The 16,281-nt window shown below is 37.2% G+C and overlaps 1 protein-coding gene across 8 annotated transcripts in view; it reads right to left on the bottom strand.

Moving 5' to 3' along the window:
• Window positions 1-16,281, bottom strand: part of LOC138736584 (tribbles homolog 2-like) — a 192,425-nt gene that overhangs the window by 163,060 nt on the left and 13,084 nt on the right. For 5 of the 8 annotated variants that reach the window (XM_069886337.1, XM_069886338.1, XM_069886339.1 and 2 more), the window contains exon 3: window positions 11,282-14,371. In XM_069886337.1, the coding sequence (XP_069742438.1) occupies window positions 13,897-14,371 (475 nt within the window). In that variant the 3' untranslated portion in view covers window positions 11,282-13,896. Of the gene's footprint in view, window positions 1-9,285; window positions 11,219-11,281; window positions 14,372-16,281 lie in introns of those variants that run through there. The other 3 variants (XM_069886330.1, XM_069886331.1, XR_011340409.1) reach the window with 3 other exon arrangements.

Raw genomic sequence — 16,281 nt, 5'->3', positions numbered from 1 at the left:
CTTTCAGGCAGTGATTTCCAGACATGCATCTCTAATTGAATGAAATGTTTTCCTTACTCATAATCATTCTGCCAACTAATTTAATCTATCGCCTCGGTTACAAACCTTGTTGCTAACAGTAATAGGCCTTTTCTGTTTACCTTGCTAATTTTATACATAGCTATATACCATATTCTGTTGCAAACAGAACCCGATTTTGCTCATAACTATAATTCTTTGAACCTGCTAACACCCTCATAACTTTGCATCTGCTCTAGTTATTATTTTTCCCAAGCATCCTTTATTAATTTACCACCTCATCTACTGGTCTTGCTACCTTCAGGGAAGGGTGGTCATTTAGTCCATCATATTTAATCTGTTCTATTTTGCATAGTTTCCCTCCATCAAATACATTAGTGTTTTTAGACAGCAATGTTGAAAAAAATCTGTGAAAAATTTAACATAAATTAATATAATTACTCACCTTGTGGTCATTTACACTGCACCCCTCAAATTCTTGTGTGTATTAGTCCTGGTCCTTTTATGTAGAGCAACGAGGCCTGAGTCATCAGCTTGATGTTGAATTCATGAGGCGAGTTTTGCAATGTGATTTAAGCTACAGGCTTCCCCCGAAAAGTAGTAGGGGTCCTACAGGATAAATCACAGTGCGGGAATTGACTAAAAATTCCTGCATTTTCCTTTTTAGACTGCCCATGTAAAGGCAAATTTCGTTGATTGTGCTATTATATGTCTGCAGTCTAAAAAACCCCAAGAATCTAACTTTTCTGCAGATTAATCTCCATTTTCCAATTTTGTGCCTGTTTAACATTGACAGCTTCATTTCATAACTTTTTTTTGCATTATTAACTATGTGGAACATTTTTCTACAAGACAACCTATAGCTGCTGCACTTAGCTGAAGATCATTATTGAACATTTCTGTAAATAGCCTTCCAATTGTTAAAATTCTTATTTATCATCATAATTTCCTGCCGGAGCTAATCTTTAAGTTCTCTTGGATCCAATGAGACTTCCTTGTTCAGCTTACCACATGGGGCTATTGACAAATATAAATATATTACATCAAATACTCCCCCTTAATCAACACTCCTTGAAACTCCCTTAAAATTTTCATGTTATTAACTCATGATTTTCTTTTAACAAATCCTTGAATTCAACTGATTAAAGTAGTTACTAATTTTGAACAATGCTATCATAATCTTGTCCTCTGAAGCAATAGAAAGTGAGAATAGACAAATCCTGCCCCATTTCCTGTTAAGAACAGCAGATGCAATTAATCTAGGCCTTACAATTTATCCAGATTAGCTGCAAGTCTTCAGTTATAGATGTCTTTGGATACAGATGGAGATATAAAGATTAAGTGAGTTGGTGAAAACTTGGCAATTGGAGCTTAATGAGGTTAAGTGTGAGATCATGGACTTAATGAAAGGAAAGATTCCAAATGAGTGCAGTACAGGGGATCTAGGTGTCTTGTGCACATTCCTGGGATGAGAAGATTGTTCAATCAAGAAAGGCCAAACAGTGTGAATGTATATTGTTTAGAATCACGAAAGAATGGGGAAGGGTGATCATATTGAAACATCAAAGGAGCACTGAGAGGTTAGATTGTAATTTTTTCTTTGTTTGGGAGAATAAGCAAGGGAATACAGTTATAAGATTAGAAGCCAAGCATTTAAAACTGAGTAATGCAGAAATCTCATTTTGTGGAAGGTAGAATTGTGGAGGCTAGTTCACTAGAGTTATTTTAAGTGGAGATTGATGTATTTTTGAAAGATCGGGGAATTGAGGGTTACAGGGATGTAGAGCAGAGGAGTTGGTGAAGTCTGACATAGAACAGATATGATCACATTGAATGGAGGAACAGGCTTGAGAGGTCATGTCCCTACTTCTGATCCTATCTTGAATTTAGTACCTTTTCTCAATCAGCACCCTGTCATTCAGATTCTGGTCTCCTCCCTTCCACAAGCATCCCTTCTTTTACTCCATCCCTGCCCATTCTCTTCAACTTAAAACTTGTTTATTGGTTTTAACTTTTCCTGGTTTGGATGACAGGACATCAACTTGAAATATTAATTGTTTGTTTAAAAAGACACTGCCAGATCTGCTCAGTATTTCCAAGATTTTGCTTTCGTCCATTTTGGAAGGCATTATCCATTGATTTATCCTCAATCTTTAAATACTTCAATTTCTTCCTTGGTGTGAACGTCTGTATAATACTGCACCCCCCCCTTTTATTAAAAACTGAAATGTGGTTATTGAGTGACACTGGCTTTATTTCCTTCCCTTAATTGTTCCAAAGGCATTCTTGAATTGCTGTCACCTTCCTATTGAAAGTACTCTATTAGCACTGTTGAGGAGAGAGTTCTGGGATTCAGGCTCCCCAATATATTGTTGGGGTACCACATGGAGGGAACTCACAATTAATGGCATTCCCAAGCAAAACTGCCCTTGTTCAGCTTGGAGATGAAGGTCTTGTGTTTGGGATGTTTGGCCAAGTTATTTTAGAATAACTACACAGCAATTTCGAGATGATACACAATACAACCAGTGTGTGCCTGTGATAGAGAGAATAAAATTTTAAGGTGATGGATGGGCTGCTTCTCATGTGCTTTTAAATGTTCCATCATACTGCTGACTTGTATCTTGTAGATACTCAAAGAGCTTTGAACTGTCAAAAAAATGATGGCACTGCTGGAGCTACTGTATGGTGGCAGTGCTGTTGTGGACGCAGACCTGCGGGGAGTGGAGACAGCGCTCTTCCACAGGGTCCAACCGCCCAGTCAGACTGTTTTAACAGGCTTTTTAAACGACCTATCAATTGTGGTTTATTTTTAAATACTGCAACTGCAGGGTCTGTGTTTGGCAGTAGCCACGCGGTGTTGCCCACTCTGGGGAAGCAGCAGACTCCATAAAATGGGGAAACCACTCCCCATTTGAGGAGAAGCAGTGGATATGACCCAAAGGATAGTGACCATGGCGACAGACTAGCAAGAGGTTCCAAGACTGAAGAACAGACAGGTGGAGGGCTGTTAGTGACTCGAGGCAAGGAACCCATGCAGGCTGCAGGTTGCTGGTGACTGCATTCAAGGGATTTGCATCAGTCTACAGACTGACACAAGACTGGAGAACCAGGTATCGGAACCATAATGCAAAGTTGTGTTGAGGGTGCTGAAGGCTTTCTGATGGTGTCAGAGGTTTGGATGTGGAGCTCAAATTGCTGATGGCTTGGACTGAATGTTGTGCAGCTGCAGGAGTCCTGGAGGCAAATCCATGGCCACTCGGTGACTCTGGGGTATTCTTGTATGCTTCTCTTTGTCTGACTGTAAGGGGGCTGAGAAATTTCTGCTGATGGTGAATATTTCTCTGCTTTACAGTAGACTAAAGAAAATTTTGTGTAATATCACATTATGTTTTATTACATGTCAATAAAAGAACCTTGAGGTATATCACACCTGATCCAGCAAATATTGTAGTTATATACCTGGGCTTCTTGTCAATGTTATTTGCTGAGATATTGCTAGTTGAGAAAATTTGCAGTTATAACTGAATACCAAAGTTAGATGGTTGAATTTTCTCTTGTTGGACATATCACTGAGTGAGATTTCTGTGGTACACCAACTGCCATACCTTGATGACTTGGTCTTGCAACATACAAGTGTTGATCCCTTCATTTACCGAGAAGTTACAAATGGAATTGAATGTTGCCCAATCCAAAAATCTCCCAAGTTTTGACTTTATAATGGAAAAAAGGTTATTGAAGTTGGAGATGGTTGGACCTCGAACTCTGCCCTGAAGAACTCCTGCAACGATGCCCTAAGCCCACAACCATCTTCCTTTGTGCAAGATATGATTTCAGCCATTAGGATCATTTTTCCTTTTCTTTTGCCTTCAGTTTTGTTGGGCTCCTTGATGCCACAGCTGCCTTTGCCAGCAATTCAGTACTTTACCAGTATAGCACAAATAAATGCTCTCACAACTGGAGGGAGAACACTTATTAGCTTATAACTATGGGTAGGGATTCACAGTGGTCATTCACAGTGGGTTTAGGTGGGAAACCAGGGTTACATGTGAGCAGATGGGGGCAGAGCCAGCCATCAGCACAACACACTACCAGTGAATCCCAGTTCATTGCATTCAGTCACTCTTACTCCCAGAAATCAGCTCTTTATTCCACATTTGCATCAAGACTGTGATGAGATCTAAAGCTGAGTAGCCGTGATGGAATGCAAACTAGACATCAGATGATTGGCAAGATGCATTTGACTGTACTGTCAACACCATCTTCCGTCAAGATGCTGATGACTGAGTGTTGACAGACTGGGCCATAGTTTAAACATGTCTTGCTTTTTGTGTAAATAACATGAACAATTTTTCACATTGTGCTTTAACAGTACTGCATTAGTTTGCCCAGAGGCATAATTAGTTCTGGTGTGCAAATATTCAACACTTCCTGGTTCCATTATCTTGCCATTGCTATGCTTTCAATCACCATTTTGGAGTCAAGTGAATTGAACTGATTGAAGACATCTGTGATGGGAGGCTATTTGCAACTTGTACTTGGCGCTCAGATACTGGGCCCTATATCATTGTGAGTGAAGGTGTTCATGATGCCTCCTCCTCCCATTACCATTAGTTATTTACTTGCTGCTCACACTCAAAACTAGATGTGGTTAGATCAGAGCTTCATCTGATCCATTTATTAGAAGATAGCTTACCTCGGTCCACTGCATTCTATTCAGCACACGTGCAGCTTCAGGTAAGTTTCACCAGGTTGAAACCTTATTTATGCCCAATTTTGCTTGTGATAAGTTCTTCTGCACTCTTCATTGAACCACAGTTGACTTAGTGGCTTAATTGTAATGGTAGACTGAAGAGATTGAAGGATAAAGTACACCATGAAGTTAAAGTGCAGTGGCAGCAATTGCCAGAAGTACCCCAGAGACCCAAATTTGATCTACTAGATCCATTCTTTCATTATCACTTGCAAGTATATCCCATTTAGGATTGCAGCACCACATCAAATGTTTGTAAATGCAGATAAAAAGCATCATTTGTCTTTCACTACCACCTCAGTTGCAGTTTTTTCTCTAATCAAACCTTTCCCTACTAATCCCCTTTACTTGCCAAAGTATTTGCTTCTTTTCAGTTTCCTTTGTAGTTCCCTCTATTCCCCAACCCCATCCCAGACTTTTTGCAGTTTAAATTGTGGTAGGTACATTGATGTTAACGTAACTAAGGAAGCTAAATGGAATTAAAATGTAGCAAACACATGATTGAATTGAACAGTATTTCTGGTTCAAGGTGCTGAATAGTCTGCCTGTGCTTATGTTCCTCAGTTTTGTCATCTTCAATGGACCATCTGGGAAGATGGAAACAAAACTAGTTGTAAGTTCTCTTCTGATAATTCATTGATTCAAAGCTGAAGATATCTTTTCCTATAATGTAAGACGACACAACTTCTGTTTTACTCTGCTTTAAAAAGACTTTGAATTAAAAAAAACAATGGGAGGCATATTAAAGATTAGAAAACAGAATGATGGCAATTGGAAAAATGCAGTAAATGGTTAGGAGAACCAAATTCATTGTTTTTTTAGGATACTTAACTAGGTACAGATTCAATAATGATGCACAAAAAGGAATTGCATAAACACTTGAATATAAAAATACATTATTGGCAATGGTGGGTGCAGAAGAAGCAAATAAAAAGAACAGAACTAGCTGGTTTACTCTTCTATACAGCTGCAGAAACACAACAGGTTGAATTGCCTTTCTTTGATGTAACTTCTTTGTGAGAGGACACATTTAAGGGGAAGTAAAAAACCTTGACCTGATGATACGTATCATCGGGTACTAGTGAGGATTTTGAATGAAATATGGAGAACACATTCATCACATTAGCAATCAATGGACATCAAAGTTCTACAAGGCCATGAGAAGGAACATCGTACCTATTTTAAAATGCCTAGGTCAAATTCTATCAAATCTTTATGTATCCATCAGCAAATAAAGTAACAGGTCCCCATGTTGATATAGAAAGTATAGATAACTATCAATAACTTAATACTGTACCTAATCTGCCATAAAGACAAAAAGTAAGACAATAAAATTGTAATTTCCATAAAGTCTGTTTTCAAAATAAAATTAATCCAAATTATAAACAGGTGGTATCTGGCCTTTATGAATTGCTTTTAAATTCTAGGGTTAGTTCATTGGACAGAATTTAATTAAAAAAACTATGGGAACAAGATTTTCAACAGCCATTTTCTGAAACTACATGGAGTTCTATTCTGAAACAAATGCATTCATCCTCTCTTTGTACAAGACATTAAAAGTTTAAAACAGTACACCAGGCCCACTATTCCAAAGTTCAATTGGCTAAATTCTATCTAATCTCTCTTCTAAATGTGATAAATGTATAAATGAAGGTGGTTCACTGTATCATATGTTCTGGTTGTGTCCTCCTCTTTCCAATTTTTGGGAAGGGGCATTTCATACCTTGCCTTTAGTTCTTAACATTAATTTGGCTCCAAATCCTTTCCTTGCTCTCTTTGAGAGGTGGGCCATCATCTGGTTTAATTCGGACTGCTTCACAATCCCATGTAGTTGCTCTCACCTCCCTTATTGCAAGAAGTCATTTTAATGAGATGGAAAGATCCTGTCCCTCCCACTCATACTCCGATTTGATGTTCCACTACTGAAATTAATCTTAATTTTATTTCTTTATGGAGTTCTTTTCTCTATTATTTTCAAAATTTGTAGGATCAACTATTTTCTGGTTTAAAGACCCCATTGGTTACCTTATTTTTTAAAATTATCATCAGTAGTCATCTGTAAAGGGGGGGGGGGGGGGGGAGGGTTAGACAAGTAGAATAGTAGTTTTTCATTTTTTAATGAACCAATATCATCTATTATATTCTATAAGATTTGTTAATATTCTATGCTCATGTATCTATGTAACATATGATGAAACTATTAACAATATTGAAGGTGGAAAAAAAAATGACAAAAAAATCCTACAACAGCAAAACAGATTATGAAATGAATGGCTTTGTGGCCAAGTTTTTTTTTAAAAATGGGGAAAAACTGAAAATTACCTGATGCAAAGGGACATGGAAGACAATCTTGTGCAAGATAGCCTGAAGGTAAACTTGCAGGTGGAGACTTCACGGACTATTGTGAGTAATTTTAGACTCCTAATTTATGGAAGGATGTACTGATGTTAGAGAGAATTCAGAGTAAGTTCACAAGGTTAATTCCAGGAATGAAAGGTTATCAATGAGAAATGAATTTTAGGAGAATGCGTGGGGATCTAATTGATGCATTTTTGAATGCTGAAAGACATGGACAGCACAGATGTAGAAAGTTGGTCTTCTATGGTGGGAGAGTGTAGGACAAGAGGGCACAACTTCATGAGAGAGTCCGGTTCGAACAGAAATGCAAACAAATTTCTTGAGCCAGAGTGTGGTGAATCTGTGGAACTTGTCACAGGCAGTTGTGGAAGCTAAATAATTGAGTGTTTTTAAGGCAGAGATAAATTGCTTCTTGATTATCCAAGGCATCAAAGCTTACGGGGAGAAGACCAGAGTAGGGCTGAGTGGGAGAATGGATCAACTCATGATTCAGTGGCAGGGCAAACTCGATGGGCTGAATAGCCTATTTCTGCTCCTCAGTCTTATATCATGCCTATAAAGAACTGATTGGCAAAAGAAGTGACTTAAAAACTGGGATTAATGGGATAATAATGTTACTGTTAATTATCCTGAGGCTCAGTTAGGAAAATTTTGACTCATCTAATTTTTGTTCATCATCCTACAAAGCAAAAGGAAATCTCACACGAAGCACAAATTATCACTGAGTAATGACGACAAAGTTTCTGCAAAAAAAAAAAAAAAAAAATCTGGGAATAAAAGGTGTTATTAAACTACAACCAGATTACTTCAGTCACTAAATAAAACAGATTGAAAAAAAATATTGGGCAAAAAAAAAAAGACATTCAAACTCAGTGATGGCTGTGGCAACAACTTATCAAGCAAGGACTTATTCAAATTAAGTTTAATGTTGTAAGGACATTTCTTAACTTTCATATTCTGAGCTACCCACAAAATTCTATTTTCTTGATTCAATAACAATTGAGTCTTGAACAGGCCATGCCACAAATTCTGAACTGGATTAGAAAGTATTCTACACCTTATTAATGCAATTTTCTTCCCCCCACCCCCCACCCGTCATTTGCCCTACATACAAAAATATGGTCCTGCAGACTTCGTTGGCAAATTCTGCCAAAATTGCTGGACGCAAAATAGCATGTACGTGATCCTCAATTTTCAAACCGACAAAAAATTTTGCAAAAAACACTTTAGATATTGGACATGCATGACCTTTAGGTATTTACCTGCATCACCAGCCTAAAGTTCTGCTAACACTGGATTCAACATGTGCATGAGCTTTGGAGTGAATCTCTTAAGTTTGCCTAGTAATTCTACTGTCTGCCTGGCCACGTACTTCTTGAAGTCTACATCATCATTCACTTTCTCAACTTTTCCCCATTTTAGTGATCATTCCTCTACCTTGACTATAGGCAGTGACAAGCATTCATAGCTTTGCTGTGAGAGAACTCCAAAAATTTACAAATCACATTATAAAGAAAATGTCCTTTAATCTCATTTTTGTCGTCTACTGACAAATCTGTCTAATCATGGTCTCATCTTGTAAGGAATTGATAATATTTTACTCTGAAGGGTCCACATGTAGTGGAAACTTACTATGGGTTGAGCATTTCACTTCAACACATAATTAAAAGATTCTCACTTCTAAGTTGTTAACTTTGATTATATAGCAGGTAGACAAGAGGTAGCTCGTTTAGAAATAGCAGTAAAAGAAAACCTGGTGTGTTTGGAATTTCAACCATTTTGACTGCTTGAGAAAATTAGAAACACATTGGAACTTTGATGCTCAGTCACAGAAAGAAGGGAAAAAAACCCAAATATATGCTCTTCATTCAGCTGTTGTACAATAACAACAAAAAATCAGCTGTTGCTCAATGGCAACATGACATATGTAAAAGTCCAATTCCTATCCTTCTTCCAGAAGAGGGCAAATCTACCTGGCAATACAAATAATTTCAGTGGATGGTATTGAGATCGTGTATTTGTTTTGTGTGACATCATGTTCAGATGAGCTAGAAATAGATACAATCATAGAGTACCCCAGTATATCAGTACACCATATGGAGAAATTAAGGTGCTAAAACAGAAGTATGTCATAAAACCACAAATCAAAACAAGACTCATCATAGGTAATTTATACAAAACAAGTAGCAGAATCAACACACTAATACATTTGAAAAATTATATTAAAAAATACAACAATCACAAACAAAATATTTGTCAAATAAGATTTGGCCTTGTTGATCAAATCAGCCACAATGAAAGACTGTCATTTCCTTACAATCGGGGAAGATGCAAGGTGCTGTGTAGTTGAGCAAAGTGTTGTACAGAATTTTTGTAAGTGAATGAACAAGTCACCCTCAGTCTCATTATGTCCATGAGGCAGACTCCTGAAATCCAATAGTCTACAGTGGCAAGAAATGAAATTAGAGAGTTCCCATCACATTTGCCTCTGCTCCAAAGATCTGGTGGTGAGCGATTTTAGACTGGACACAAAAATCCATCTTTTCTAGAATACCAGCAATTAAAAATGTTAGGACTGATGAGTTAGCATCAGCCAGAATTTCCACTGCATCAAATGTCCTGCTCACTATGAAGACTCTTGATCAATTGGAATGGAATTCATGGATTTCGAGACTGCCTTCTTGACCAGGATAAAATGAAGATGGCTTTAGAAATCAGATGCTCCATTGATCTAGTGCAACACCATTTACCCCAATATGGAACACAAATTTTTGCAGTTGTCACTCAAGATATGCGAACACTGATATGGACACGACTATTTTATCTGAATACCCCGCCTATTGAATTGCAGTTGAGTCAGGCTTGTAGCTCACTACAAATGAGAATGGTGTGAACAGTGTGAATCAGCTGAAGTAACACATCTTCTGCCAGCATACATTGGCCTAATCATAGATTCAAGTATCAAGTCTTAAACAAGGAAGAAATTTAAATTTACAACAATGCAACTACTTATAGCAAGAAAGTACCGTTGCACTTGAGATCTGCTTCTTTTATTGAGAGGCGTGACTTTAGAAGAAGTGCAAAAGCGTGGAAGTTAATATAAAGGCATTTTACAATTCTGGTTTGTGAATCTTCAGTGTTCAATTCACAATGCAAATTTCAAAAACATTATCATACAAGGAGCATTATCACAGCTGAGATGAATTACTTAAGATCAAGTGAGCACACACATCCGAAATCTCCATGGGTCTTTATCACCCACCACCCCGACAGCTGAAGAACTACCTACTAAGGAGAAAAACAAGGTTAAACATAGGCTCACCCTCAAAACACTTTTTGCACTTTTCTGTTTCCCGGGAAGGGGAGGGGGGGGGGGGGGGGGTAGGTGAGGAACGAGGCTTGGAAAGTACACAGGGAATGTGTGTGATGGGCCAGAGTCCAAAGTTGTCAAGGTAACAGCAAGTAGACCAAAACGATAGAGAGATTAAAACACAACAAAAAGTAGAACCAGGATCCAAAGCCTGAACAGGAGATGCTGTTCTTCAAGCCTAAGCTGAAGCAACGTAGGAGACAGGAGGTGGCCAGAGTGGGGGGCGGGGGAGATGGGACGGAGAATGAAGTGACAGACAAAAAAAGCTTGTTGAAAATTGGTTACACATCTGGCAGTGTAAGCCGAGGGAACAGCATCTATATTCTGACAAGATGCTACAACCTTGGGACACAATATAGTGTAATAACAATGCAAATCTCATTTTTGACTATAAAGTTAGACAAAATTAAAAAAAAAAGAATTCTTTTTAATTTAAAAAACAACTTGCCCATCTTTTTATTCCAAGTGATTTTTTTTTTTTTAAATTGCTTCATTGACAAATTTGGTCTGAATTCTATCATAAATATTGCCTTTCATCTCTCCATTTTTCCTTCTTTGTAACTTTAAAAACTGATTTAAAATCTTTTTTTTAGTTCCCACGATTGTACTTGACCAGGAACAATGATTCCGTTTTTCCTCAGCAGGTTGGATACTGCTTGCCCTGTTGTGTGCTTTCATTCTTTGACTTTGAAAGACCTTTGCTTTAAAGGGAGTTTCTACTGGTTACAAAAAAAATGAATAAAAATACACGCCATCAGGAAGAAACAGCAGTACTCAGTTAGTTGTGCAATTCACAATTTATTTACTGAAGGAGATTAGGACAAAACATCAAACCAAATACAATACAATCAAAACACCAGAGGCAGTAAAACCCACCATGCAGTCTCCTCTGTTCCCCTTCCACTTAAATTTAAAACAAAGTAGTCCTTCTTAATATAGCACCATTCACAGAGTGAATATGTATTCACTCCCATTTTCTTGCATTTAAAAAAAATAACACTTGGCAGATCAGCTGCAGCTTCCCCCCCCCCCCTCCCCCCACCCTTTCCAGGAGAACTTTAATTTAATCATTCTCTTCTGTGTTTTAATTGGCATATACAAGCTCTCCTGTAATGCAGGCAAAAGCATCCATAAGCCAAATAGGTCAAGTAGCTGTACGTACATGCAACATACTATAAAAGCACAAAATTCAAGTTAACAGATACGTACTAGAGTCCACGCATACCTACGCAAGAACATGACCATTTCACAGAACTGGTACAGGCAGTAATCAAACAATCGAGGTACTGAAGACAACATGGGGAAGAGGGGAGGGGGTGTTTGGTTGGAGAGTGGAGTTGTGGGAAATTTGTAAGGTAAAAGATTCCTAATATATAGCAATTCAAAAGCGGAAGGAAAGTAATCTGGCAAACTAAAATTAAAAACATCTACAATCTATTCAGGGTTTGAAATACATTAAGTAGGCACACATTAATTTGTGTCCATTAGTCTTGCCTCTATAGGGCTACAAATGTGCTTGTATTGAATATAATGCTTTGTAAATGGTCACCTCGATTTTATTTCACCATAATTTGACCATGGGCAGTAAAACTGCTAGTTACCAAATTGTCAAAGATGAACTATACAACTTTACAAAATTGAATCTAGGCACACAATACCTTCATACTGTATCAAAAAAACTAATGAATATCTGGTGCTTTTGCATACAGTATATCAGGCTTACTGCAAGAGGATTACTTTACAAGTTGACTCTTAACAATGGAAGATATTTGAGGTCAGTCAATCCCAGACACATTTTTAAAATTAAAAAAATCATGGAAGCCCAACCTTATGTTAAAACAAAATTCAGACAGAAATACATTTCATAAATTAATACTTTAGATCCAACTCAGTTAATTCAAACTTTTAAAAAAAAATTAAGACCTGGAATGGCCTGAAAAGATCAGATATCCAAACCAAGATGGAGTTTCAGGATTCAGTAAACTAGACAAAACCAAGCCATGGAACAGAACACTAAACTAACCACACCTGCTCATACACTTGTGCAATAAGTCAAACACATGTTATGTAATGTTACTCAATTATGTGCCCTTGCACATGGATGTTCCTAGTCCTTATTTCAAGTCAGGTGTACAATACTTCCTTGAGGGCAAGGCCAGCAAACCATTTCTGTGGAATAAATAATGCTTACTCCTATTGCAGTCATCTTGCCTACCACAAGTAATCTGCAAAGTATTCAAAGGTCTACCATTATGCTCCCAAAATAAGATGCAATGATGAAGATAATTGTACATCATTTTGTTACAGTTTTACTCAGTATGCACAAACCTATTTTGAAAGAAATAGTAACACCATGATGCTTGATTAACCTCCAAAGAGCTAGATAAAAATAAGCTGTGTAAAATGAAGATTCCGAATTAATCGAAAAATGAACAGAAATCAGCAAGACAAATGAAAACCTAAATATAAATAGTGTTGTGGGGGGGGCAGGGAGGAGAATTAGATTAACATTTAAAATAAATACACTATCAAACCTGAAGAAAAATTAAGATAGAAGTCTATTTTCTTTGCACTAGTACAACAGTTGCAGTTGGTGTACTTCAAACCCTGAATGTTTGCCAATGTGGACTTCACTACTAGTAAAGCCACATTATGACATTTCTTTTTAATAGTTCTTACCAAGCTGCATCAAAGCATTGTACGCAACAGTTAACTTATTCCCTCCGAGGGAACAGAGCACTAAAATGTTCATCTTCTGACAAGAGCTTTTAGTTTATTCAGGAAATAAAATACACAAGATAATGAAAAAAAAGCTACATATAAACATAAGCAGAACTCTTCCATTTAGCACCCGCATTGCATGTCGGTTCATGTGCACCTAATTTTTTCTTGTTACCAATCACATTGAGTAAAATGTTAAAACATCAGAAACAATTAAGGAGACTCTTATAAGAGAATTATATATTCCCTGAATAATGAGAGAAGGAACATAATCTAACAGTGCGAGGCCAATGTATTACATTGTTTTGAGGCTAATTAAGTTTCTATTTATTGTGATTTGTAACCATTATAAAATGGAGTGAGGAACTGCACCATTGCCTACAGTGCAGTATTCAGCGCTCTCCATGGCTCCACGAGATGAGAAGCTGCAACATTTTACACTGCCATTTCCTCCAAAAAAAAAATCAATCTAATAGCAGAACCCCCTAATTAGTTGTGCTACATGTAAATCCTTGGAAGTCCCACTTTGATCGTCATTTAGTCTCGATATTTCCGCATCACTTTTGCTACCAAGCTAGATTGTTTCAAGGTACCATTAGGCAATTCAAGAAGATTCCTTCTGGTGATGAGTACCAACTGTTGTTTCTTCTCCATGAAACCCAACTTATTGATCAACTCAATTAAAAAATGGGTCCAACTCAACATCCATATTCACATCAGGTACCAGTTGATCAACTGCTTCTTTTTCATTAGCACCATATCCAGAAGCAGATGCTCCAAAATCAGAGGCAAACCAGGGGTGGTCCAAGATTTCCCGCGATGTTAGCCTCTCCAAAGGCTCACGACGCAAGATGCTACGGATAAGGCATTTCGCCCGTGGGGAAAGTGTTTCTGGAATATTAAACTGGCCACGACGAATTTTGCTAAAGAGAGAACCTGGCTCCACGTCATGGAAGGGATACCGTCCAACGAGCATTGTATACAGCATCACACCTAAACTCCAAACATCAGCTGCCTTACCAGAATAGCTGCCATTGGTGTTAAGAATTTCAGGGCTCACATATGCTGGACAACCGTGCTTGTCTGAAAGAGCATCATTTTCACTATTCAAGATACAAGCATCCTCCAAGCTTTCCAACTTTACTTGTGTCCTGTAACAAAAAGAAAACATGCAAAAACCATAAGCTATGTCATCCAGAAGAGATGAATTTTAATCAGGAGACTAAGATTTCTCTGTACACAGAATGAACAAATGTAAGGAACACATTGTGTCAGACACTTTGGCTTCACACGCAATAAAAGAACCCATTTCAAATTCCTTTGTAATATCTAGCTTTAAAAATAGATAAAATGTTAACAAATAAGGTATTTTCTGAAAATAAATGCCAACATCAACTAAAGTGTCTGTGCCATGAGCAAGGCAGGCTTATTGTTCTTAGAGCTAAATTAATTAGAGCTCGATTAAAACACTAAATAGGGGAAATACTCAGCAAGTCATGCAGCATTTGTAGAGAGAGCAAGAGTTTATTTTGTTCAAGTCCACTACGGCACTGGTGAAATATTAAACTAAAATGTCAACGGTTTCACTTTCCACAGATGCTGCCTCACGAGCAGAGTATTTCCAGCATCTGCAGTGATTTTTAAAAAAATTACAGCCATAATCCTTTTCTTTCACTTTCAAAGCACTTCATATCACAATGCAGAAAACTTAAAAACGGAATGAAATGAAAATTCAAATTATGTAAATTTAACTTGTGTTTCTTTGTACATTCATTCCCTGATCTCAAGTCAGATAGATTACTGCTTGCCTTATTTATGCAGAACACAATTCCCCCCCCCCACAGAAAATTAACAACAGGTTAAAATGTAGTTCACCAATGAATTCCTCTATAACAATCTGTCATATTTTGTAAAACAGGTTTATCACACTTACTAAAGGCAATTGTTTTAGTCAGACAGCCAATGCTGTAACACCAGAGGAAAAAAACCCTTGTACATTTTCAAAATGGCAAAAGGCAATATGCCAAAACAACAGACTAATAATTCAGCTCTTCAGGGAGCTATGTAGAGAATCAAAAATGCAAGATTTACTGAAAAATTATTTAAAAATTGCAAAGCTGTAAATTTTTTCCATACATATAAAATGCCCTTAACAAAGCCATAATTAACACGTACTCTTATATCTGGAAGCTGGAGCATCATTTTGACCAATTCAGTATCTCCCATAACCCATCAATTAGATGAGCAGGACTAGGAAGTAGATTACCAATAATTTCAAAATTAAAAAAAAATGATAGTCAATTTTCTGTTATGGCATTCTGAACCAAATTTGATGAAGGCTATTAACAAAGAAAATAAACTTAATAATCCTAAAAATATTTTCTGTAGTTAAAATTCCTATCCTACTTTGTTTAAGTGATATCATGCATCAGATTATGCAGAAAATTCAAAGCTACAGCTGTCAAAGAATTCATTTTTTACATTAACTAATATGATTATTCCATCAAACATTATGTTAGCCACATTTAAAACTATGTAGCTATTCCAAAAGATTACTTTTGAAACAATATGCAAATTATGAAAACAATTGGCAACAGTTCAAAGTCAAACAAAGCAGGCAACAACTTTTCGAACAAAGTAATAACTTGTTGAATCAAAGCACAAAACAGATGCAGTTTTGGAACAGACAGCATTCAACTGTGCAGACTCCCACATCATCACCCTTTTTACACAGAGATCCATCATTAAGCCATCTTTAAAAATAGAAATACACAACCAAAAAATGCCAGCATATTGCGATTTGGCACTGCGACTACCTCCACTGCCAGCTTTAAGGCAGGACTACCCCCACCCCCCCCCATTCTTTGTTCATATCTTTTACAGAGAACAGCGTGGCCCAATAAAGGCTCAATATTCCCGCTTAGAAGAGGCTGTGTAAAAGGGGCTAATGGCAGCTCTTTGCAAATACAAAGAGCAGAGGAAAACAAAGCATTCTTCAAATCTAGTAACTCAAAACATCACTATGCAATACCAAATTCCAATTGCATAATTTATTTTGTTA

Source organism: Narcine bancroftii, chromosome 6, assembly GCF_036971445.1.
Source record: "Narcine bancroftii isolate sNarBan1 chromosome 6, sNarBan1.hap1, whole genome shotgun sequence".
Lineage (NCBI taxonomy): Eukaryota > Metazoa > Chordata > Chondrichthyes > Torpediniformes > Narcinidae > Narcine > Narcine bancroftii.
This window is presented reverse-complemented; position numbering and strand designations above follow the sequence as displayed.